General features: G+C 35.5%; 1 protein-coding gene across 6 annotated transcripts in view; it reads right to left on the bottom strand.

Moving 5' to 3' along the window:
- JAK2 (Janus kinase 2) overlaps positions 1-23,830 on the bottom strand; it is a 115,415-nt gene that overhangs the window by 53,971 nt on the left and 37,614 nt on the right. For 5 of the 6 annotated variants that reach the window (XM_043486603.1, XM_043486602.1, XM_043486605.1 and 2 more), the window contains 2 exons: positions 14,708-14,831; positions 3,782-3,899 (listed from right to left, as the gene is read on the bottom strand). In XM_043486603.1, coding sequence (XP_043342538.1) covers positions 3,782-3,899; positions 14,708-14,831 — 242 coding nt within the window. Of the gene's footprint in view, positions 1-3,781; positions 3,900-14,707; positions 14,833-23,830 lie in introns of those variants that run through there. The other variant, XM_043486606.1, reaches the window with a different exon arrangement.

Genomic DNA, 23,830 nt, shown 5'->3' with positions numbered 1-23,830 from the left:
ATATGGGCAGAAGAGCTAGACATTTCCCACAGAAGACATACAGATGGGCAATAAGCACATGAAAAGAAGCTCCACATCATTAATTGTTGGGCTTCCCTGGTGGCTCAGATGGTAAAGAATCCGCCTGCAATGCAGGAGACTCAGGTTTGATCCCTTGGTCGGGAAAACTTCCTGGAGAAGGGAATGGCTACCCACTCCAGTATTCTCACCTGGAAAACTCAACACAAAAGGAACAACACAAAACAAAAATACACTGAGATCTCACTTCACATTGGTGAGAATGGCTATTGTTAAAAAGTAACAACAAATAACAAATGCTACAAATAACAAAGGCTAGAGAGTATGGAGAAAAGGGAACCCTCCTACACTGTTGAAGGGAATGTAAGTTGGTATAACTACTACTGAAAACAGTATGGAGGTTCCTCAAAAAAACTAAAAAGAACAGCATGTATACTATCTATGGTGAAACAGATCACCAGCCCAGGTGGGATGCATGAGACAAGTGCTCCGGCCTGGTGCACTGGGAAGACCCAGAGGAATCGGGTGGAGAGGGAGGTGGGAGGGGGGATCGGGATTGGGAATACATGTAAATCCATGGCTGATTCATATCAATGTATGACAAAACCCACTGAAAAAAAAAAATAAAATAAAATAAAAAAAATAAAAATAAAAAAAAAACTAAAAATAGAGTTACCATATGACTCAGCAATCTCACCCCTGGGCATATATCTGGAAAAAACTGTAATTCAGAAAGATAAATGTACCCCAATGTTCACAGCAACCTATTTACAAGAGTCAAGACATACAGACAACCTAAATCTCCCCTGACAGATGAATGGATAAAGAAGATATGGTACATATATAAAATGGAATGCTACTCAGCCATAAAAAGGACTGAAACAATGCCATTTGCAGCAACATGAATAGATCTAGAGATTATCACAGAAGTAAAGTAAGTCAGAAAGAGAAAGACAAATACTACGTGATATCCCTTATGTGTGGAATCTAAAATATGAACTTATCTATGAAACAGAAACAGACTCACAGGCATGCAGATTCCAAGGGGTGGGGGGACAGACTGGGAATTTCAGGTTAGCAGATGTAAACTAGAGAATGGATAAATAACAAGGTCCTACTGTATAGCACAGGGAACTATATTCAATATCCTATGAAAATCTATAACTGAAAAGAATATAAAAAGTGTGCGTGCTAGGTCTCTTCAGTCGTGTCCGACTCTTTGTGACCCTATGGAGTAGCCCAGAGGTTCCCCCATCCATGGGATTCTCCAGGCAAGAATACTGGAGTGGGTTGCTGTGCCCTCCTCCTGGGGATCTTCCTAACCCAGGAGTCAAACCTGCATCTCTTGTGTCTCCTATGTGGTAAAGCAGGTGGGATCTTTACCACTAGCACCACCTGGGAAGCTACGGAAGAGCGTATATATGGATGTATGAATCACTTTGCTGCACAGCAGAAATTAGCACAACACTGTCAATCAACTATAATTCAATCAAAAAAAAACCTGAAAAGAGATCAAAGATCTAAATATAAGAGCTAAAACCATAAAATATTTATAAAAAATAAAGAGGGAAAGCTTCACAATGATGGATTTGGCAATGATTTCTTGCATTTGACACTAAAAGCATAGATAACAGAAGGAAAAAATAGATAAATTGCACTACATCAAAATTTAAAATGTTTGTGCATCACAGGACATAATCAACAGTGAAAAGTCACCTCAAGGAACAGGGGAAAATAACTGCAAATCATATATCTGATAAGGGGTTAGTAGCCAGAACCAGACAACAACAAAAGAAAAAAAAAAACCTAAATAACCTAATTAAAGAAATGAGCAAAGGACCTGAACAGAAACTTCCCCAAAGAAAATATACAAGAGGCCAATAAGCCTATAAAAATGCTCTAAATAATTAATTAAAGAAATGCAAATCAAAATCACAACACGATACCACTTTACACCTATCAGAATGGCCATTATCAAAAACTGTTGCTGAGGAACACTTGTGTGCCACTGGCAATAATGTAAAATGGTGAAGCTGCTATGGAAAACAGTACAGTAGTTCCTAAAAACATTAAAAATAGAATTACCATATGATCTAGTAGTCTCACTTCTGGATATATACCTAAAAGAATTAAAAGTAAGGTCTCAGAGATATCTGTACACTCATGTTCATTACAGTATTACTCATAAGTACCAAAAGGTAGAAGCAAAGCAACTATCCAAGAAGAGACATGAGTGAACAAAATGTGGTATATACAACAGAATATCACTCAGCTTTAAAAAGGAAGGAAATTCTGACACATTCCACAACACAGATGAGTCTTGAAGACATTACAATAAGAGAAATGAGCCTGTCTCAAAAAAGTAAATGCTGTATAGTTCCACTTAATTGAGCTATCCTGGAATAAGCAAATGAATAAAGACAGAGAGTAGAAAGGTGGCTGCCAAAGGTCAGGAGGAGAGGGAAACAAACAGTTACTTTTTAATGGGTATAAAGTTTCAATTTGGGAAGATGAAAACTGTTCTGGAGATGGATGGTGGTAAAGGCTGAACAACAATATGAATTCCCTGAATTGATGCCAATGCTTTGATCACTAAAAAGTGGTTAAAATAATAAACTTTATTAAGTATATTATATCCCTTCACACATAAAAATGTCAGTTGCTCTATACAGCAAAAAAGAAATATTCTTTAATCTGTTGCTCATAAACTGAACTATATCTACTACACATCTTAGAAATGTAAGCTATGAGGATTTGTGAGATTACTTCCCATGATATTAGCAAATCTGATTTAGAACTTGACTGTATACCTTGGGAATATCAAGAGCATATCTTTACATAAAAGCACTAATTTCTTTCTTTACTAACTACTCCTCATTCTTGTAGCACACAGACTCAAAAGTAATTTAATGACAAAACATTTCAATTACTGTTTAAATCAAGGTTATAAACAAGAAACCATTTTAAAATGTTCCAAAATACCACAAAAGTCAAACAGTATTAATAAACAAGTAACTGGAACACAGTTTCCAGGCTAAATATCAACAACCAGCTCCCCTCCTTTGAGGGGCTACACATACTACTGTACTGATGGTTCACTTTCTATGCAGTTACTTACTTTCTTTACATTTCGCTACCCACTAACAGAAGTCTGCAATTGTTTAGGAATTTCTTAAAAACCTCTCTAAAGAAATTTCACTGTCCTATATTCTAGCCACTTAGGTCTACATGAATCATGCTGTAAAACTCAGTCTAAACTTTGTGAAATTCTTAAAATGATTTAAAGCACTAAAATAAAAGGAAAATTCAAAAGGGCCAATTCTAGGAATCTTTATAAATTAGAGTCTATTATCCATAAGCCATGGGCTTCCTAGGTGGCATCAGTGGTAAAGAATCTGCTTGCCAATGCAGGAGACACGAGACGCCGGTTCAATCCCTGGGTCGGGAAGATCCCCTGGAGCAGGAAATGGCAGCCCCCTTCAATATTCTTGCTTAGGAAACTCCATTGACAGCGGAGCCTGGCAGGCTAGAGTCCATGGGGTGGCAAAGAGTCAGACATGACTAGGCACACATGCACATACATCCAAAAGCTACGGGATTAAAAATTAGTGATAGAAGACTCAATTCTGTTACCTTTCTGCACCTGTTATGCATACATAGCATCAATTTTCCCATATGCGATTATTTTCCTGATTAAGAGATATACTATACAGCAAGATATTTATAATTTAACACATGTGCAATGAAGATAATATAATCATACCTGAGCAAAAAGGTAAGACATGACAAAGTCATCAAGAAGAGGAGCTTCAGCACCTCGAGATATTCCATGTCGATAGGTTCTGTTGCTGCCATTACAATACCAGTAAGGAAAGTAAAATCTACGAGACAGTTAAAATACTCAGTCAGCCTCCAAACAGTTCTAAAATAGATAAACTGTGTATATATAACCATCTCCAGTCTACCAAAAGGTATTATCCCATAAGCAGAAAACACAACTGAGTGTTAAATACAAAGTGAGGATAAAAGGAAACACAGATAAAACCACAGTAATAACATAGGCAGAAAATATAAGAAACATAAGTTTAAAATTCATAATCTGCCTTCTTCAATGCACAGAACATAGAAGCAATAACAGAAAATAGAGGAATGTAGAAATAAAACATTAACAAAAAAATTTTAACGTAATTCTAGGAACATCAATAGAAGAATCTGAAAATGTTAAATTTGGTGTGAAAACAATTCTATCTTCTTTTTAAAAATGGAGATTACATTAAAAAGAATGAAATAATACCACTGGAAACAACTGCTTCTTCTTTTAAGAAATGCAGATTACATTAATAAGAATGAAATAATACCACTGGCAGCTATATGGATGCACCTGGAGATTATCTTATTAAGCCAAGTCATAAAGAAAGAGAAAGACAAATACCGTATGATATCACTTATATGTGGACTCTAAAATATGACACAAATGAACTTATCTATGAAATAGAAATGGACTCACAGACATAGGTAACAGACTTGTGGTTGCCAGAGGGGTAGGGGAGTGGGGGAAGGTTGGATTGAGGGTTTGTAGTTAGCAGACACAAACTATCACATATAGAATGGATGAACAACAAGGTCCTACTGTATAGCACAGGGGTATTCAATATCTTGTAATAAGCCATAATGGAAAAGAATATAAGAAACAATATACATAAATATGTATAACTTGAATCACCAGAAAGTAGCACAACATTGTAAATCAACTATACTTCAATTTAAAAAAAAAACGGAGGTGACACACTTGTCCTTCAAAGAAACAAAAAAAATTCTATATTGCTTTCACAGCTCTACTGAGACATACTTCATTAAAAGTTCAATGTTTTTAGTATACTCAGAGCATTGTACAAATATCACCACAACCTAACTTTAGAACATATTTATCCTCTGTAAAAGAAATTCCATTCTCACTAGCAGTCACACCCAAGCCACCCTTATCTACTCCCCAGCCCTAAGTTACCATTATTCTGTCTCTATAAATTTATCTATTCCAGACATTGTATATAAATGGAATCATATAATGTGGATTTTTCTACCTTCTCTCACTTAGCATAATGTTTTCAAGGATCACCCATATTTATAGCACGTGTCAGTACTTCATTTCTTTTTATTGCCCAATTAGATTTTCACTGTATGCATGTACCACATTTTGATTAACCATTCATCACTTTATGGACATTTGGTTTGTTTCCACCTTTTTGCTGTTGTGAATAATGTTGCTAGTAATAATTATATACAAGTTCTTTTTTCCCTGAGGATGTATATTTTCATTTCTCTTGCATATATACCCGGGTGGCACTGCTGAATCATATGAAATTTTATGTTTATCTTTTTAAGGAGTAGCCAAACTCTCTTTCAAAGCAGCTGGATTATTTTATATTTCTAACAACAATGTATGAGTGCCCCAATAGGTCCATCCTTGCCAACACTTGGGTGGAAGAGTTTAAGCTGAATTTTTCTATGGTACTGCCGACTTAGCATTCATTTTGTTTGTTCAAGAGTTCTATACGGACCTTATAAACTGACATTAATCCCCACACAAATGCACGCTCCAGACAGAAATTTGCAGAGTCACAAGCAATTACAAGTTCCTGATACGACTTCCCCAACAGCCTTTGTGATCCATAGTCATCCTTGCCTCTCCATGCCCATCCCTATGTGCCTCTTCAGTGGACGCCCATATGGCTTACCAAAACCCAGGTCTTTTGAAATGAGTCTAGCCTTAGTCCAGGAACCCCAAAGCACTCACCCACAAATCCTAATAAAGGCATGTACTCCAGGGCTGACTCTATCTCCAGTGTGCCTTAACTTTTCCATGTGACAGCTTAAGGCATGCTGGTATGTCCTCAAGGACCAGTGAGTAATAAACTTTTCAGCTTCAATTCCTTTTGCAGTTTATTGTTGAAATGTGGCTCACCATCCCTGTGTCCCACTTAATAAGAGTTAATTTGAAAAACTGATAATTACTGTCCATCTTTTTAATGCTTGCCATTCTAGTGGGTAAATGATATCCCATTGTGGTACTGATTTACATTTCTCTAATGAATAATGATGTTGAGTATCTTTTCACATGCTTATTGATCCTTTGAATGTTTTCTTTAGAGAAAGGGCTATTCAAAACTTTGCCCATTTATTTTAGCTGGCTTATTTGTCATTATATTGAGCTGTAAGAGTTCTTTATATACTATAGATATAAGGTATCTGTCAGATACATGATTTACAAACATTTTCTTCCATTCTGTGGGTTGTCTTTTCACATTCATGTCAGTATCCTTTGATGCACAAACATACTTTGATGAATCCCAACTAACCTATTTTGTTGTTGTTGCTTAGGCTTTTGGTGCCATATTGAAATCACTCCCTACTTTAAGTACACAAAGATACAGTCCTATGTTTTCTCCTAAGAATTTTATAGTTTTAGCCACTAAATTAAGGTCTATGATCCATTTTAAGTCACTTTTTGGTCAATGGCGTGAGTTGGTGCTCTAAGTTTATTACTCTACATGTGGATATTCAGTTGTCCCAGCATCATTTGTTGAAAAGGCTATTCTTTCTCCATGAATTGTCTTAGCACCCTTGCCTAAAGTCTACTACCATAATATGAGAGATTATTTTTGGACTTTCAAAGTATTCCATTAATGTGTATATTTAACCTGAGGTCAGTACCAAAGTCTTAATAATGATGATTGTTGAGTAAGTTTTGAAGTAAGAAATGTGAATCTTCCTACTTTGCTCTTTTTTAAGACTCTGATTTTTCACAAATTTTATGATTATCTGTCAATTTCTGGAATAAAGACAGAATTTCAGTGGAGATCACACTGAAAATAAAGATTAATGATGGGAATATTGCTGTATTAAATCTTCCTATACACAAACATGAGACAGTTTTCCATTTATTTAGGTGTTTCTCTAATTTCTTTCAATGATATTTTATATTTCTCAGTGTACAAATTCTGCAATTCTTTTGTTAGGTTTAAATCAAAGTATTCTTTTATGCTACTGTAAATGGAAGCTTATTAATTTCACATTTGTACTATAATTCCTAGCATACAGAAATACAACACTTTGAATTTCTATCCTACAACCAGGCTGAGCTCGTTTATTAGTTCTAATTGTTCATTAATTTCTTAGGATTTCGCATATACTAGATCCTAATATCTGAGAATAGAGAGTTTTATCTCTTCTTTTCCAATATAGATGCCCTGTATTTCTTTCCCTTGACATATTTCCCTGGCTAGAATCTATTCTACAGTGTTCAACAGAAGTGGTGAGAGCAGATATTCTTGTCTTGTTTTTAATCTTTGGAAGACAGCATTAAGCTTTTCACTATCAAGTATTAGATTAGCTTTGGAGTTTTTCACAGATCCTTTATCATACTGAGGAAATTCCAGTCCATTCCTGTTGTGTTTAGTATTTTGATTACAACAGAATATTGAATTCTGTCAAAAGTTTTCTTCCATGTTTATTAAGATGATCATATGCTTTGGCTCTTTATTCTAATATGGTACGTTATACTGATTTTGAGATGTTAAAGCAATATCCTAGGATAATTTCTACCTGGTCAGTATTTAATTCTTTTTATATATAGGTAGATTTGGTTTGCTGGTATTTTCTTGATGATTTTTACACCTATGTTTATAAATGACATTGGCCTGTAGCTTTCATATTTTTTAGACTTCTTTGTCTGGATTTGGTATCAGGGCAATGGTGACCATGTGGAATGAGTTGGGAAGTGGTTCCTCCTTTTCACTTTTTGGGAATAACTAATAGGGGCTTCCCAGGTGGCTCATATGGTAAAGAATGTGATTGCAATGCAGGAGACCTGGGTTTGATCCCTGGGTCAGGAAAGATCCCCTGGAGAAGCAATGGCAACCCATTCCAGTATTCTTGCCTGGGGAACCCCATGGACAAAGGAGCCTGGCAGGCTACAATCCATAGCGGTAAAGAGTCGGACATGACTGAGTGACTAACACTTTCACCTTTTTCAGTATCAACATTCCCCTTCATGGATCACAGTCTTGTCACAGTGAGGGGACTTGCATAACTCAATGAAGCTATGAGCCATGGCATGCATGGCAACCCAAGAAGGAGGGGTCACAGTGGAAGGTTCTGACAAATCATGGTCCACTGGAAGAGGTAATGGCAACCTACTCAAGTATTCTTGCCTGGAAAGCCCCATGGACAGTATGAAAAGGCAAAAATATATACCAACAGAATATGAGCCACCCCCTACCCAGGTCAGGAGGTGTCCAGTATATTACTTGGAAAGAGGGCAATTACTATTAGCTCCAGTAAGAATGAAGTGGCTGGGCCATACAAGAAATGACACACAGCTGTGAATGCGTCTGGTGGTGAAAGTAAAGTCCAATGCTGTAAAGAATAACACTGCATATGAATCTGGAATGTTAGGTTCATGAAGCAAAGTGAATTAGACATAATAAAAACAGGAGATGGCAAGACTGAACAAGTACATCTTAGGAATCAAAATCAGTGAATTAAAATGGACAGCCATGGGTGAATTTAACTCAGATGACCATTATATCTATTGTGGGAAAGAATTCCTTAGAAGAAATGAAGTAGTGCTCATAATCAACAAGGGTCCAAAATGCAGTACCTGGGTGCAATCTTCAAAACAACAGAATGATCTTTGTTTGTTTATAAAGCAACCCATTCAACATCACTATAATCCAAGTGTATGCCCTAACCACTGATGCCGAAGAAGCTGAAACTGACCATTTCTATGAAGACCTACAATACCTTCTAGAACTCACACACACAAAAAAGATGTCCTTTTCATCATAGGAGATTGGAATGTAAAAGTAGGAAGTCAAGAGATATCTGGAATAACAGGCAAGTTTGGCCTTATAGTTCAAAATGAAGCAGGGCAAAGGCTACCAGAGTTTTGTCACAAGAACACAGTGATCATTAGCAAACACCCTCTTTCAACAACCCAAGAGATGACTCTACACATGGACATCACCAGAGTGTCACTATTGAAACTGGATTGATTATGTTCTTCACAGTTAAAGATGGAGAAGCTCTATACAGTCAGTAAAAAAAAAAAAAAAAAGACCTGGAGCTGACTGTGGATCAGATCATGAACTTCTTATTGCAAAACTTAGGCTTAAACTAAAAAAAGTAGGGAAAATTACTAGGCCATTCAAGTATGACCTAAATCACATCTCTTATGATTATACAGTGGAGGTGACAAATAGATTCAAGGAACTAGATCTGGTAGAGTATATGAAGAACTACAGGCAGAGGTTCGTAACACTGTATAGAAGGCAGTGACCAAAACCATAAAGGGAACATTTCATGTGAGAATGGGCACAATAAAGAACAGAAACAACAAGGACCTAACAGAAGCAGAAGAGATTAAGAAGAAATGGCAACAATACACAGAAGAACTATACAAGAAAGGTCTTAATGAGCCAGAAAACCACAATGGTGTGGTAACAGACCTAGAGCTGGACATCCTGGAGTGGGAAGTCAAGTGGGCCTTAGGAAGCATTACTACAAACAAAGCTAGTGGAGGTGACGAAATTCCAGCTGAGCTATTTAAAATCCTAAAAGATGATGCTGTTAAAAAAGTGCTGTACTCAACACGTCAACAAATTTGGAAAACTCGGCCATGGCCACAGGACTGGAAAAGTGCAGTTTTTATTCTAATGACAAAGAAGGGCAATGCCAAGGAAAGTTCCAAATATCATACAATTCCATTCATTTCACATGCTAGCAAGATTACGCTCAAAATCCTTCAAGCTAGGCTTTAGGAGTACGTGATCCAAGAGTTTCCAGCTGCACAAGTTGGGTTTAGAAAAGGCAGAGGAACCAGAGATCAAATTGCCACATTCGCTGGACTATCAGGAAAGCAAGGGAGTTTCAGAAAAGCATCTACTTCTGCTGTATTGACTATGCTAATGCCTTTGACTGTGTAGATCACAACTGTGCTAAGTCCTTAAACAGAAGGGAGTAGCAGACCACCTTATCTGTCTCCTGAGAATCCCATCTGCGGGTCAAGAAGCAATAGTCAGATCTGGACATGGAACAAGTGACTGGTTCAAAACCAGAAAGAAAGTATGACAAGGCTGTATATTGTCACCCTGCTTATTTAACTTCTATGCAGAGTACATTATGTGAAATGCTGGGCTGGATGAATCACAGCTGGAATCAAGATTGTTGGGAGAAATATCAACAATCTCAGATATGCAGATAGCACTACTCTAATGGCAGAAAGTAAAGAGGAACTAAAGAAACTCTTGATGAAGGTGAAAGAAGAGAGTGAAAAAACTGACTTGAAACTCAACATTCAAAATACTGAAGTCACGGCATCCGGTCCCATCACTTCATGGCAAATAGAAGAAAAAAAAATATAAACAGCGACAGATTTCCTGGGCTCCAAAATCACTGTGAACGGTGACTGCTGCCATGAAATTAAAAGACACTTGCTCCTTGAAATGAAAGCTATGACAAACCTAGAGAGTATATTAAAAAGCAAAGGTATCACTTTGCCAACAAAGGTCCACATGTCAAAGCTATGGTTTTTCCAGTAGTCATGTAAGGGTGTGAGGGGCAGACCATAAAGAAGGCTGAGTACAGAAAAATTGATGCTTTTGAATTGTGATGCTGGAGAGGACTCTTGAGAGTCCCCTGGACTCAAGAAGATCAAACCAGTAAATCCTAAAGGAAATCAACCCTAAATATTCACTGGAAGGAATGCTGCTGAAGCTGAAGCTTAATACTTTGGCCATGCGATGTGAAAAGCCGACTGGAAGGACCCTGATTTGGGGAAAGACTGAAGGCAAAAGGAGAAATGGACAGCAGAGGATAAGACGGTTAGATAGCATCACTGACTCAACGGACATGAACCTGAGCCAACTCTGGGAAATAGAGCAGGGCAGAGGAGCCTGGCAAGCTACAGTCCATGAGGTCACAAAGTTGGACAAGATTTACCAACTGAAAAACAACAAAGTATCAACATATCCTTAGAAGTTTAATAGAATTCACCAGTAAAGCCACTTGGATCTGGGCTCTCCTTTGTACAAAGTTTTTTGTTTTGTTTGTTTTTTATTTACTAATTGAAATCGATTTCTTTACTTGTTAAGGTCAATTCACATATTCTATTTCTTTGTCAGTTCTATAGTTTGTGTCTTTCTAAGCATTTCTCTATTTCATCTTGGTTATGTAGTTTGTTAGCATACAGCTGTTTCTTATAATCCTTTTTATTTCTGTAAGGTCACAGTAATGCAACCTATTTTATTCCTGATTTTAACAATTTAAGCTTCTCTCTTTATCTAGTTAAAGCTTTACTAATACTGTTGATCTTTTCAAGGAACCAACCAACTTTTGGTTTCCTCATCGTCTCTTGTTTTTCTAGCATCTATTTCATTTATCTCTACTCTGATCTTTATTATTTCCTTCCTTTAACTTGCTTTCAGTTTAATTTACTCTTCTTTTTTTTTTTTATTTTTTTTTTTTACTTTTTTTTACTCTTCTTTTTATACTTTGTTAAAATGGAATGTTATTGATTTGAGAACGTTTCTATATAGTTTTTATAACTATGAATTTACTTTAAAGCATGGTTTTTAGCTGCACACCGTAAGTTTTCTTCTTTTTTTTTTTACACCGTAAGTTTTCATATGATCCATTTTCATTTCCAGTTATATCAAAATATTTTCTATTTTCCTTTGTGATTTCTTCTTTGACCTATTATTTATTTAGAATAGTGTTGTCAATTTACCACATATTTGTGAACTGTCCAGTTTTCCTTCTGTTAATCATTTCTAATTTACTTCCAGAGTGGTCAGAGGACATACTTTGTATAATTTCAATATTCGTAAATTTACTGAAACTCATTTGATGGACTAACACATGATCTCACCTGGAGAATATTCCCTATGCACTTGAAAAGAATATGCATTGTCCTGTCATTAGGTGCAGGGTCCTATGTTTGTATGTCTAGCTAGTTTACAGTGTTATTCAAGTCTTCTATTTCCTTGCTGATCTTCAGTCTGGTTTCTCTGTCCATTACTGAAAGTGAGGCATTGAAGTCTCCAACTATTATTGTCGAACCATCTAGTTTTCCTTTTAATTCTTTCATTGTTGCTTCATTTATTTTGGAGCTCTGTAGCTGGATCCAACTCATAGCAATTAGAAGCAAATATCATGCTTTCTAATGGATAAACTCCTTGATCATTATAAAATGTCCCTCCCCTACCTCTAGCAACAACGTATATCTTATAATCAACTTTGCTTGATAATATAGCTTCTCAGCTCTCTTTTGGTTACTCAATACCTGCTATATCTTTTTCAATCCTTTACTTTCAAGACATTTGTGCTTTTGAGTGCAAAGTGTGCCTCTCATAGACAGGATGTAATTTATATTTTTAAAAATTTAGTTCTTCAGTCTCTGCTTTTTTGAGAGTTTAATTCATTTACACTTAAGGCTATTACTGTTAATAAAGTATTATGTCTGTCATCTAGCTTCCACTAGGATTTTTTGGATTTTTTTGTCTTTTTGTTCATTTGTTTCATTATTGCTACAGATATTTTCTAATATATTAATATATTAAGTTTCTAGTGCATTATTAATACATTAAGTCTCTTATTTTATCTTTTACTATATATTTTTGAGTTTGGCATACGAGTCTCTCAGAGAATTACAAAAGACACTGTAACTTAAACAATCTAGTTCTTATTAATATCAACTTAATTTTAATACAATATAAAAACTCTCTTTCATTCCCTTTATTCTATATTTGTCATATAAACCACATCTTTATACATTATAAGTTCTCCAACACAGTTGTATAATTGTGCTCTTTTATGTTGATTCTGAAATAACCCATAAATATGTAATAAAGGAAATGAAGAAGAGCCTCTAAACCACAGACAGGCAGAATTTTTAAAAAATATATAAAATCTCTTTGGGGCAGTTTCTGGTTACATTATCCTTGGTACTTGTGATTATAGGTAGCAGTGCATATGTGCCTCCTTAGTTTAAAAGTAGGAGGAAGTCATGAATTGGATAAGGGAAACATTTTTTAATTCTTTAGGTCAGCAAACTATTCCCCACAATACCCAAAATATTTACTATCTGACTTCTTATAGAAAAAGACTGCAGATTTACTGCTCTATAGACATTTCAAAATAAAGACACACTACTTGCTAATTACAGAAAGAAATTATAGAAATTGATAAAGAAAATATTCTTAATAAGATACTGATATTCTGTGAAACACATGTTGCATATTACTCTGCTTCTTTAAATAACACAAATTTGAAAAGTCTTAAAACCTGCATAAAAGTCTTAATAAATTCGAATAGGTTTAATTCTAAGTACCTTATGTATTTTGCTTTTATTAGTCTTTTAAGTGACCTCTTTTCTGTTTGTTTATTGTGTATGGAAATGGCTACCTTAATATACTGATCACATAAATATAGCCTTCTGCTGAATGGTTATTACTGATGCCTGTAGATTTGCTCATATTTTTTTTGTTAACAATCACATCATTTCCAAACAATGACTTTTTCCTGCTTTGTTCTCAATTACGAAATATTGTTTCTGTTTTACTGTATTGGTTAGGAACTCCATCAAAATCCTATATATAAGTAGATTACTACATTCATGTTATCTTTGCTTTCTATCTTACTCCTGACTTTAGAAGAGAATGATGCTAATATTTTATCATTTAAGAATATTATTTGCCACATGTTTTTTGCAGATATCCTTTAATCATGGTATGAATGTCTCTCCTGACTTTTACTTTACTAAGGTTTTCTTTCCTTTTTATAATCATGAATGAGTCCATGGTCATGTTTTACTATGCAACACTGACTCTATAGAACTGATCTATTTCAGAAGTAAGAACAGACTGGACTTATTTCTTTGTTTCATCCTTTTAAATCATAAAATATCTCTGATTTCTCTAAATTGGCATTACATATTACCAAAAATTATTAAATAATTTGCAATTTGAGGTTGTAAATAATCACTGGAAAAATCTTATCCTTCCTTCACATCAACTGAAAAAAGTTATTAAAAAGAATAGATGTGAGATCATAGATTATTATATAAAACATCAAGTTTTCTGAGAAATTATCAGTATTCCAAACATTTAGGATTTTGCAAGTAAAGGTCATTCTTATTCTTTTCAAATTTTAATTATAATCTTAAGTGGAAAAGTAGCATCCCACCAAAACAGCTTTATTCTCAGAGCATTCTAGTAAAAGAGCATGTATGAACACTTTATCTAGTGGGGAAAGAGAATCTGAAAAGAAGTGTGTTGCGTGCATACTAAGTCACTTTAGTAGTGTCAGACTCTTTACGACCTTATGGACTGTAGCCCACCAGGCTCCTCTGTCCATGATATTCTCCAGGCTAGAATACTGGAGTGGGTTGCCACGCACTCCTCCAGGAGATTTTCCCAACCCAGGGATCAAACCCATGTCTCTTACATCTCCTGCATTGGCAGGTGGGTTCTTATCCACTAGCACCACCTGGGAAGCCCAAATGAAGATTAGATGCTAACTGGTTCTGATCTCCGATACTAAAGACCTTGCAATTAAAAAGTATGGTTGATAATTTCTCCCACTTTGCCTTTTACCATTAAGTTAAAAGTGACTACTTTACTGGAGAAAGTACCTGATTCTGTAGAGTACATTTTGCCTGGTTGATTCATCTATATGGAAGACATGGTTGGGTGGATACCAGATCCTTTCTGTTTCACTCATTAAAGCAAACATACTATGATACACAGGTGTGATTCCTAAGAAAGAAACAGAAACAAATTATTACAGATATTAAAGTACATTTACAATAACATGTATAAACTGCAGTGGGGCTGAAGCAATAACTCTTAAAATCTATGCAAAATACAGCAGCAGTCAAAATCTTCTGGTTCAACACTACTTACAAGTAAGTTCTTAATTAAATATATTTTCCTCCTATATTGTAACATTTGACTGCTAGGATTCTTTCAAACACATTATAAAAAACAGTTTATCTAGTTTTCTTAGTTGTCTGGTACAGTAAAGTTGACCCAATAATACTGGATTAACCCAACAATATTGTTTTAAATAATAATGAGGGTACCAAATAACTAAAATATCTGTGTCACCAGGAGCTTTAAAAAGAACAATGAAACAGTTTTATTTTTAAATATCAAGTTTTACATAATACACTTGTTATCATATTCTCTGAACTATTTAAACTTACAATGAAAACTTTTAAACATCAACATAAAACGCAAGGATATGTGATTTTTTTTTCAAAAATATTTTAGAAGGTACATTAACAAAAGGTTGAAGGCCAGTGAACTTTAAAAATCACATAGAACACTGAAACCACAAAATTAAATAATGTATATTATTTCCAAACACAGAGAGAACCCACACAAGTACATACCAATCATGTGAGGCTAAAAACAAGTCTCCAAAAATGCCAGAGACTGGTCATACATACTATGTTTTCTATTCACATTTCAACTAAATCAGAAACAAATACTAAGAAAAAAGAGAACAGGAAAACTGACACATTTTTTAATTCAGTTTGACCATGATATCAAAACCAAAGACATTATAAAATGGTAAATCTCACTTACCAAAATAAATTTTAAAATCCTAAATTAAACATTTGCAAACAAAATCTAGCAATGTTTCTTAGAAAAAAATATGACAAAGTTCATTTATTTGAAGATTGGAGAGAGGGCTAAATTAAGAAAATCTACTAACATAACTCATCAGGATGGTGGCTCAGAGAGTAAAAGAATCTGCCTGCAATGCAGGAGACCCAAATTTGATCTCTGGGTCAGGAAGATCCCCTAGAAAAGGAAATGGCAACCCACTCCAGTATTCTAGCCTGGAGAATTACATGGACAGGGGAGCCTGGCAGGTTACAGTTCATGGGGTCACAAACAGTCAAACACGACTAAGTGACACTTTCGACATCATAAGATATTAGAAAAAAGTCTGTAGTTAAATAACAAAATGATAAATTTGAGAAGTAGTGAGCATGCTGATATGTATTTTATCATTCTACACGAAGAATTACTTGAAATATGTTATAATAAAAATCAACATTCAAAAGGCAAAACAAAAATATTAAAAGTGAAAATGAAAAAAAAATGGAAATAAGTTATTCACAGTGGAGCAAATCCACAAGACTAAAAAGCAAGAGAAAGAATGGAAATATTAGTTTACATTAAAGAAAATGTAAATTTAAATTAAGTAATATCACTTTATCCCCATTCACCTATTCACCTAAGAGGGGTAGCATCTAGTGCTGATTGAACTGTACTGAAAAGGGAACTACACTACGTAATTGCTAGAAACGTAAACTAGTACAACTTCTGAGAAAGTAGTACCTATATAGTTGTGAGAAATCAATGTCAGTAAAAATTTAAAATGTGTTTTTAAGCCAGCAATCTCTCCTGGGCACTTCTAAAAATGGCATAGTAGTAAGAAATTAAAAAGAAATAAAATGTAAATTCAAGAGCAGAAAATATGAAAAAACTGAGGCGGTATAATCCATTCCATGGACCTTTATGAAATTTAATAAAAAGAATGAGTTAGTACAAAGGCAGTTGGTTTGAACAGATTTTTCACAATGTATGTGTTCATGAAAAAAGCAAGAAGCACATCAGAGTGTATAATATGATTCCATGCTATAAAATAGTGATCTCAAAACCCTAATGACTCTGTATGACAGGGAGAGGGGTTGTGCATTCCTGTATGATTATATGGGAGCTTCCCTGGTGGCTCAGAGGGGAAGAGAATAGCTACCCACTCCAGTCTTCTTGCTGGAGAATGTGATGGTCAGGGGAGCCTGGTGGGCTATAGTTCACGGGGCAGCAGAGAGTCAGACACGAATGAGCAACTGAGCACACAGGGTCACACAACATGGAGAAAACTTGGAGGATCCAGCAAAGATTATGGTCCTAGGTGCCAGGATGGGACTAAGGTAAAAGGAAGATAACAGTACCATGGAGAATAAACTTCTTTTTTTTTTTTTAAAAAGAATTCATTAAATAAAAACAGTAAGCCCCATGTTAAAAAGAAAGGGAAAGGGGAAAACAGACAAAAGACACTAATGAATACAAAGTGAGAGTCCACCACATATGCCACTTTGAAACTACAGAAAAATGGCTTGTTAGTCTCTAAACTTTAAAATAATCGTAAGATGATAGGAAAGAATGCTATTCAAATAATTTGAGAAGTAATTATTTTATCTGAGTACTATTTGGATCTAGTCTAATTCTGCATTGAAAAAATGCTTTAAACTTGACATTTCTTTTATCTAGAAGGTAGCTCTTTCCACAAAATAAGTCATGTTGCCAGTGTTTCAGGTATATACATGAGACACGGTGGGAGTGCATATACCTCAGTCCTACACAGCTGATTCACTTTGTTGTGCAGCAGAAACTAACAACACTGTAAAGCAATTATACTCCAATTACAAAAAAAACACAGTGGGAGATGAAGTTACCCAGGAAGGGAACGTAAAACACCTGATATGAGATTGCCTTGGAAAAAAGAATACTAGGAAGAGAACTTTAGCAAAACAGCATCATTTAGTTTAAATGTAATCATGCAAATAAAATTGCATATATGGAACCATTATTCTTAGCATATGATGACAGGGATATTTTTCTGAACAACATAATGTCATGATTTTCAAACAATAGTGTATTATACAAAGCAGGAAAAGTGAACTCATACTGATGAAACATCAGGATTTTTTTAAATGTTGAATAATGATGTCTTAACAGAAGTAAGACTCCAAACCTTAATTTTATGTACCAAAATAGGAAGACAATTGTATCCATATAAATTGGCACAAAAGGGTCAGAACAAGGGGATACACCCCTAAAGGAAAATGGTTAGGTCACAAGGCAAACAAAAGCAAAAGACAGTGCTTACGTCATGTTTAGTCACACCATCTTACTCCAAAATGGCAATTATATATTAATACTTAATTCACATTTTTTCTAACTAGTTCATGTTAATTGGGCTGTTTAGGAAGAAAGAAAAGGCAGTGACACTGTGTCTGAGATATACATTATACTGAATAGATTCAAAGAAACTTCAAAGTCACTTTTAACTCCTTTTCTTTCCCTACACACTAAGTCCAAATTATTCTTATTTTTATTTAATAAAACAATTAATTAATTCAAAATGTTTCTTCTTTTCTAAGCCACTACCAAAACTGTGATTCAATTCCATATCATTTTAGACCAAGAACAGTCATCATTCCACTAATATTAACAGTCTCTATTCTATAACATGCACAAGATGAGTATGGAAAATACAAAAATGAAAACACTGCCTAACTTTAAGGATCTCATCACAGGTGACCCAGAGAAGCCACTAGAGAATTACAAAACAAGAAATTAAGTGCATGATAGTAAAGACCACAAGAAAACACAAAGGTATAGCGTTGAAATAGATTCTTTCCTAGACAAACTTTTAGTCAGGCTTCTCTGAACCCTCCCCTAAGTAACCGAAAAGTTTATTTCCTTGAAGAATCCATTCCTTGCTAAATGGATTTAAGCAGGATTCCCGCTAAATTAGCAAGATTTAGCAAGATTTTTCCACCTTTGACATATCTGATCAAATTCTGCACTCCTTTAATCCCCCAGCTGGTATCTGACCACCATGGTCTGCTCAGCAAGAATCATCCCCAGACCTGATGTCTCCTCCAGTAATTTGCGATTCGCCACTGTCCCCATCCTACTTGCTCCTTGGCTATAAATTTCCACTTTTTCAGACTGTACTCAGAATTAAGCCCACTTCTACACTGGAGTAGCTTTCCTTACTATAATAGTTGTTTAAATAAAGTACATCTTTATCACGTTTTGTCTGGCTCTGGTTTTCTTGAGCAAAGGTAAAAATATATCAAGAGGTTCGAGTGAAGTAAAGATAAACAATAGCTGGAGAAATCTGTCACAAGCAGATCTGCAATACAAGAAATACTAAAAGGAGTTCTTTACGCTGAAGGAAAACGATGACAGATGAAAGCATGGAACTGTATGACAAACGAATGGGAAAGAGTAAAATAATAATAACCATTTAAATCAATAATAAATCATAACATAAATGTACCTGTGTATTTAAATCAATAATAAATCAAAACATAAGTGTACCTGTGTATTTATGATGTGTACAAAAGTAAAATAGACCAGTAACACTAAATGTGAAAAGAAGTAAACACAGTTAAATTGTTATAAAATTCCTGAATTGTTTGAAAAATAACATGCTAGCTTAATACTGTAATATGCCCAAAAATGTACACTATAATATCTAGGGTAGCTGCCAAAAGAAAAATACAAAAACCAGTTTAAAAAAAAAATCCAATAGAAGAGATAAAGTTAAAAAAAAAAAGAAAAATACTTGATCAACCTAAAAAAGGCAGAAAAGGAGGAAACCTAAAGATACATCAAATAGAAAACAAACAAGGTTATAAACACAAATACATCAGTAATTCTATTACACATAAATGTAAATGAGCCAATTAAAGTACATACTATATCAGTCTGGATTATTAAAAAGAAAACTGTGTTATTTACAAGGGACGTACTTTAAACAACGCAGGTTTGATCCCCGGGTTGGGAAGATCCCCTGGAGGAGGAAATGGCAACCCACTACAGAATTCTTGTCTGGAGAATCCCATGGACAGATGAGTCTTGAGTCTGGCGTTGCTACAGTCTATAGGGTTGCAAAGAATCGGGCATATTGAGTGACTAACACTAATTTAAACAAAAGGATATAGATAAGTTGATGCTAAAAAGTAGGAAAATGATACAGCATGCAAACACAAGGCAAAAAAAAAAACCTGATGAGTCAACATTAGCATTAAACTAAGAAAACTTACAAAGGAAGATTAGTTGAGATAAAAAGGAACACTTCACAGTAATAAGAGAGCCACCTCAACAGGAAGACATAATAATATTAAATGCGTGTTTCACTAATAAAGTGAAAGTGATAGTCACAAAGTCTTGTCTGACTCTTTGTGACCCATGGACTGTATCCTACAAGGCTCCTTGATCCAAGGAATTCCCCACACAAGAATGTTGGAATGGATAGCCATTTCTTTCCCCAGGGCATCTTTCCAACTCAGGGATCAAACCCTGGTCTCCTGCATTGCAGAACAGAAGCTTTACCGTCTGAGCACCAGGGAAGCCCCTCTAATTTCAAGGCTCAACAGAATACATGAAGCAAACACACACAGAACCAGGAGAAACATACGTTCAAATGTCTCAGAAATTGGGAGAAGACAAAATAAATAAACAAAGGATATAAAATTTAAAATTAACCCAATTTAGTTCACATTTAGAGAACACTACACCTAGCAAGTCACTATACACTATTTTCAAATGCATGTGAAACATTAAACAAGAAAGTAGATAACCTAAGCAACAAGTCTCAAAAAATTTCAGAGGATTGATAGAGTACACACTATGATCATAGAAAATTTTTTTTAAAAAAATCAGTAACAGAAGGATAATTTTAAAATCCCCCAAAGGAATCAGAATCTGGATGTGCTGCTGCTGCTGCTGCTGCTGCTAAGTCACTTCAGTCGTGTCCGACTCTGTGCGACCCCATAGACGGCAGCCCACAAGGCTCCCCTGTCCCTGGGATTCTCCAGGCAAGAACACTGGAGTGGGTTGCCATTTCCTTCTCCAACGTGTGAAAGTGAAAAGTGAAAGTGAAGTCGCTCAGTCCCGTCCGACTCTTAGTGACCCCATGGACTGCAGCCTACTAGGCTCCTCCGTCCACGGGATTTTCTAGGCAAGAGTACTGGATGTGCTATATTACCTAAAATGCCCAGTTTTTAACAAAAGGATTATGAGATATGCAAAGACACAGGAAAGTGTAATCCTTGGACAAGAAAAAAGGAAGGTAACAGACAATGCCTATAAGAAGACCCAGATGTGAGATTTAACGAAAATTTCAAAGCAGTCATTATAAATATGTTCAAAAAACTAGAATAAACCATGATTACAGAAGTAAAGGAAGAGTGACATCAGCAAAAATGGTATATTCTCATACAAAATCCACAACAAAAAACAGTAAACACTGTTGCAATCAACTTCATGAGAACTCTGGAAAACAGTCAAAGATATGCAACAACCAAGCAATTGCTGAGTCAGGAAAAAGACAATTTTAAAATGGTAGGAAAAATTAGCAGCAGGTCTACTTTGCTCACTGCTCAAGAAGGGTTTAGAGATGGCAGCTGGTATTCCCAATGCGAAACTCTGGTCCATGGCTCTAGAGTTAATAGAGTCAATCTTAATGATTGATTAAATCAATTAAAACCATTAAATAATTTTAATTTGCTGCCTTCAATGTGCTCAAAGAGCTAAAGGAAGCCATGGACAAAAACCTAAAGGAACCAGGAGAAAGATGTGTAAACAAAGACGAACAGTATAAAAAGTGAAAATCTGGAACAAAGAAGTACAATACCTGAGATGAAAAATTCACTAGACTGTTTCAAAAACAGATTTAGATAAAAGAATCAGCTAACTTAAAGATAAGTCAATTAAATTATCTAGTCTGAAGAGCAGGGGAAAATAAGGAAAAAGATGCACAAAACTAATACACTTGTGGGATACATTCGAGTCTGCCAACATTACATTATGACAGTTTCAGAGATTCGAAGAGAAAGTAGAGAAAAGGAAAGAATATTTGAAAAAATAATGGCCCCAAACTCCCCAAATTTGATGAAAACCATGAACCACAAAAATCCAAGAAGTTGAATGAATTGCACGATGATAAATGCAAACTGATGCACACCAAGACACATTAAAAATCAAACCACCAAAAGACAAATATAAAGAGAACAACAAAAACAGCAAGAGAGAAATGACTCATTACATACAAGGAATCCTCAGTTAGGCATTCTCAGTAAGACTCATAGCAATTTCTCATCAGAAACCAATATGGCCATGAAGAAATTGGATGACATAATTAAAGAACTCAAAGAGAAAAAAGTCAAATGAGAATTTTATATCTGACACAATAATTCTTTAAAGATGAAGTAGAAATTGAGACATTTTAAGATAAACAAAAGCTTAGAGATCTCACTGTTAAAAGGCCAGCTCTAAAGAAATGCTAGAAAGTATTCTACAGGTAGAAATGATAAGACATTAGACAGTAACTCTAAGTCCTGAGAAGAAATTATAAAACTATGATGAAGATACCTATACACACTACAGGCATAAATGTTAAACAATACACCCACTTTCAAAAACCCACTTTCAATTAGGGGTGCCTCAAATGCTAAACATAGAATTACCATTTGACTCAGCAATGCTGGGTTTATACACAACAGAAATGAAGTCATACATCCACACAAAAACCTGTATACAAACATTCACAGAAACATTATTCATGATATCTAAAAGTTGTAAACAGCCCAAATGTCCATCAACTGATCAGTGGTTATAGAAGATGTAGCATATCAATGCAATGGAATACTATTCAGTCATGAAAGAATTAAGCACTGATAAGTGATACAACTTCTGCTTTATTGACTATGCCAAAGCCTTTGACCATGTGGATCATGATAAACTGGAAAATTATTCAAGAGATGGGAATACCAGACCACCTAATCTGCCTCCTGAGCAATCTGTATGCAGGTCAGGAAGCAACAGTTAGAACTGGACATGGCATAACAGACTGGTTCCAAATAGGAAAAGGAGTACGTCAAGGCTGTATATTGTCACCCTGCTTATTTAAGTTATATGCAGAGAACATCATGAGAAATGCTGGGCTGGAAGAAGCACAAGCTGGAATCAAGATTGCCGGGAGAAATATCAATAACCTCAGATATGCAGATGACACCACCCTGATGGCAGAAAGTGAAGAAGAACTAAAGAACCTCTTGATGAAAGTGAAAGAGAAGAGTGAAAAAGTTGGCTTAAAACTCAACATTCAGAAAACAAAGATCGTGGCATCCGGTCCCATCACTTCATGGCAAATAGACAGGGAAACAATGGAAACAGTCACAGACTTTATTTTGGGGGGCTCCAAAATCACTACAGATGGTGACTGCAGCCATGAAATTAAAAGACGCTTACTCCTTGGAAGGCAAGTTATGTCCAACCTAGACGGCATATTAAAAAGCAGAGACATTACTTTGCCAACAAAGGTCCATCTAGTCAAAGCTATGGTTTTTCCAGTAGTTATATATGGATGTGAGAGTTGGACTATAAAGAAAGCTGAGCACCGAAGAATTGGTTCTTTTGAACTGTGGTGTTGGAGAAGACTCTTGAGAGTCCTGTGGACAACAAGGAGATCAAACCAGTCCATCCTAAAGGAAATCAGTCCTGAATATTCATTGGAAGGACTGATGATGAAGCTGAAATTCCAATCCTTTGGCCACGTGATGAAGAACTGACTCATTGGAAAAGACCCTGATACTGGGAAAGATTGAAGGTGGGAGAAGAAGGGGATGACAGAGGATGAGATGGTTGGACAGCATCACTGACTCAATGGACATGAGTTTGAGTAAACTCCGGGAGTTGGTAGGGATGGACAGGGAGGCCTGGAGTGCTGCAGTCCATGGGGTCGCAAAGAGTCAGACACGACTGAGCGACTGAACTAAACTGAACTGAAGTAATACAACATGAATGAACCTTTTAAAATTATATGAGCTTAAGAAGTCAGTAACAAAAGACCAAATACTGTATGATTCAAATTTATTGAGACAAAAAGGTAAATTTACTGAGACAGAAACTAGACTAGTGGTTGTCTAAGAAACTGGGGA

This window comes from Cervus canadensis, chromosome 14, assembly GCF_019320065.1.
Source record: "Cervus canadensis isolate Bull #8, Minnesota chromosome 14, ASM1932006v1, whole genome shotgun sequence".
Lineage (NCBI taxonomy): Eukaryota > Metazoa > Chordata > Mammalia > Artiodactyla > Cervidae > Cervus > Cervus canadensis.
The sequence above is the reverse complement of the archived record's forward strand: the minus strand, read 5'-3'. Positions and strand labels throughout refer to the sequence as shown.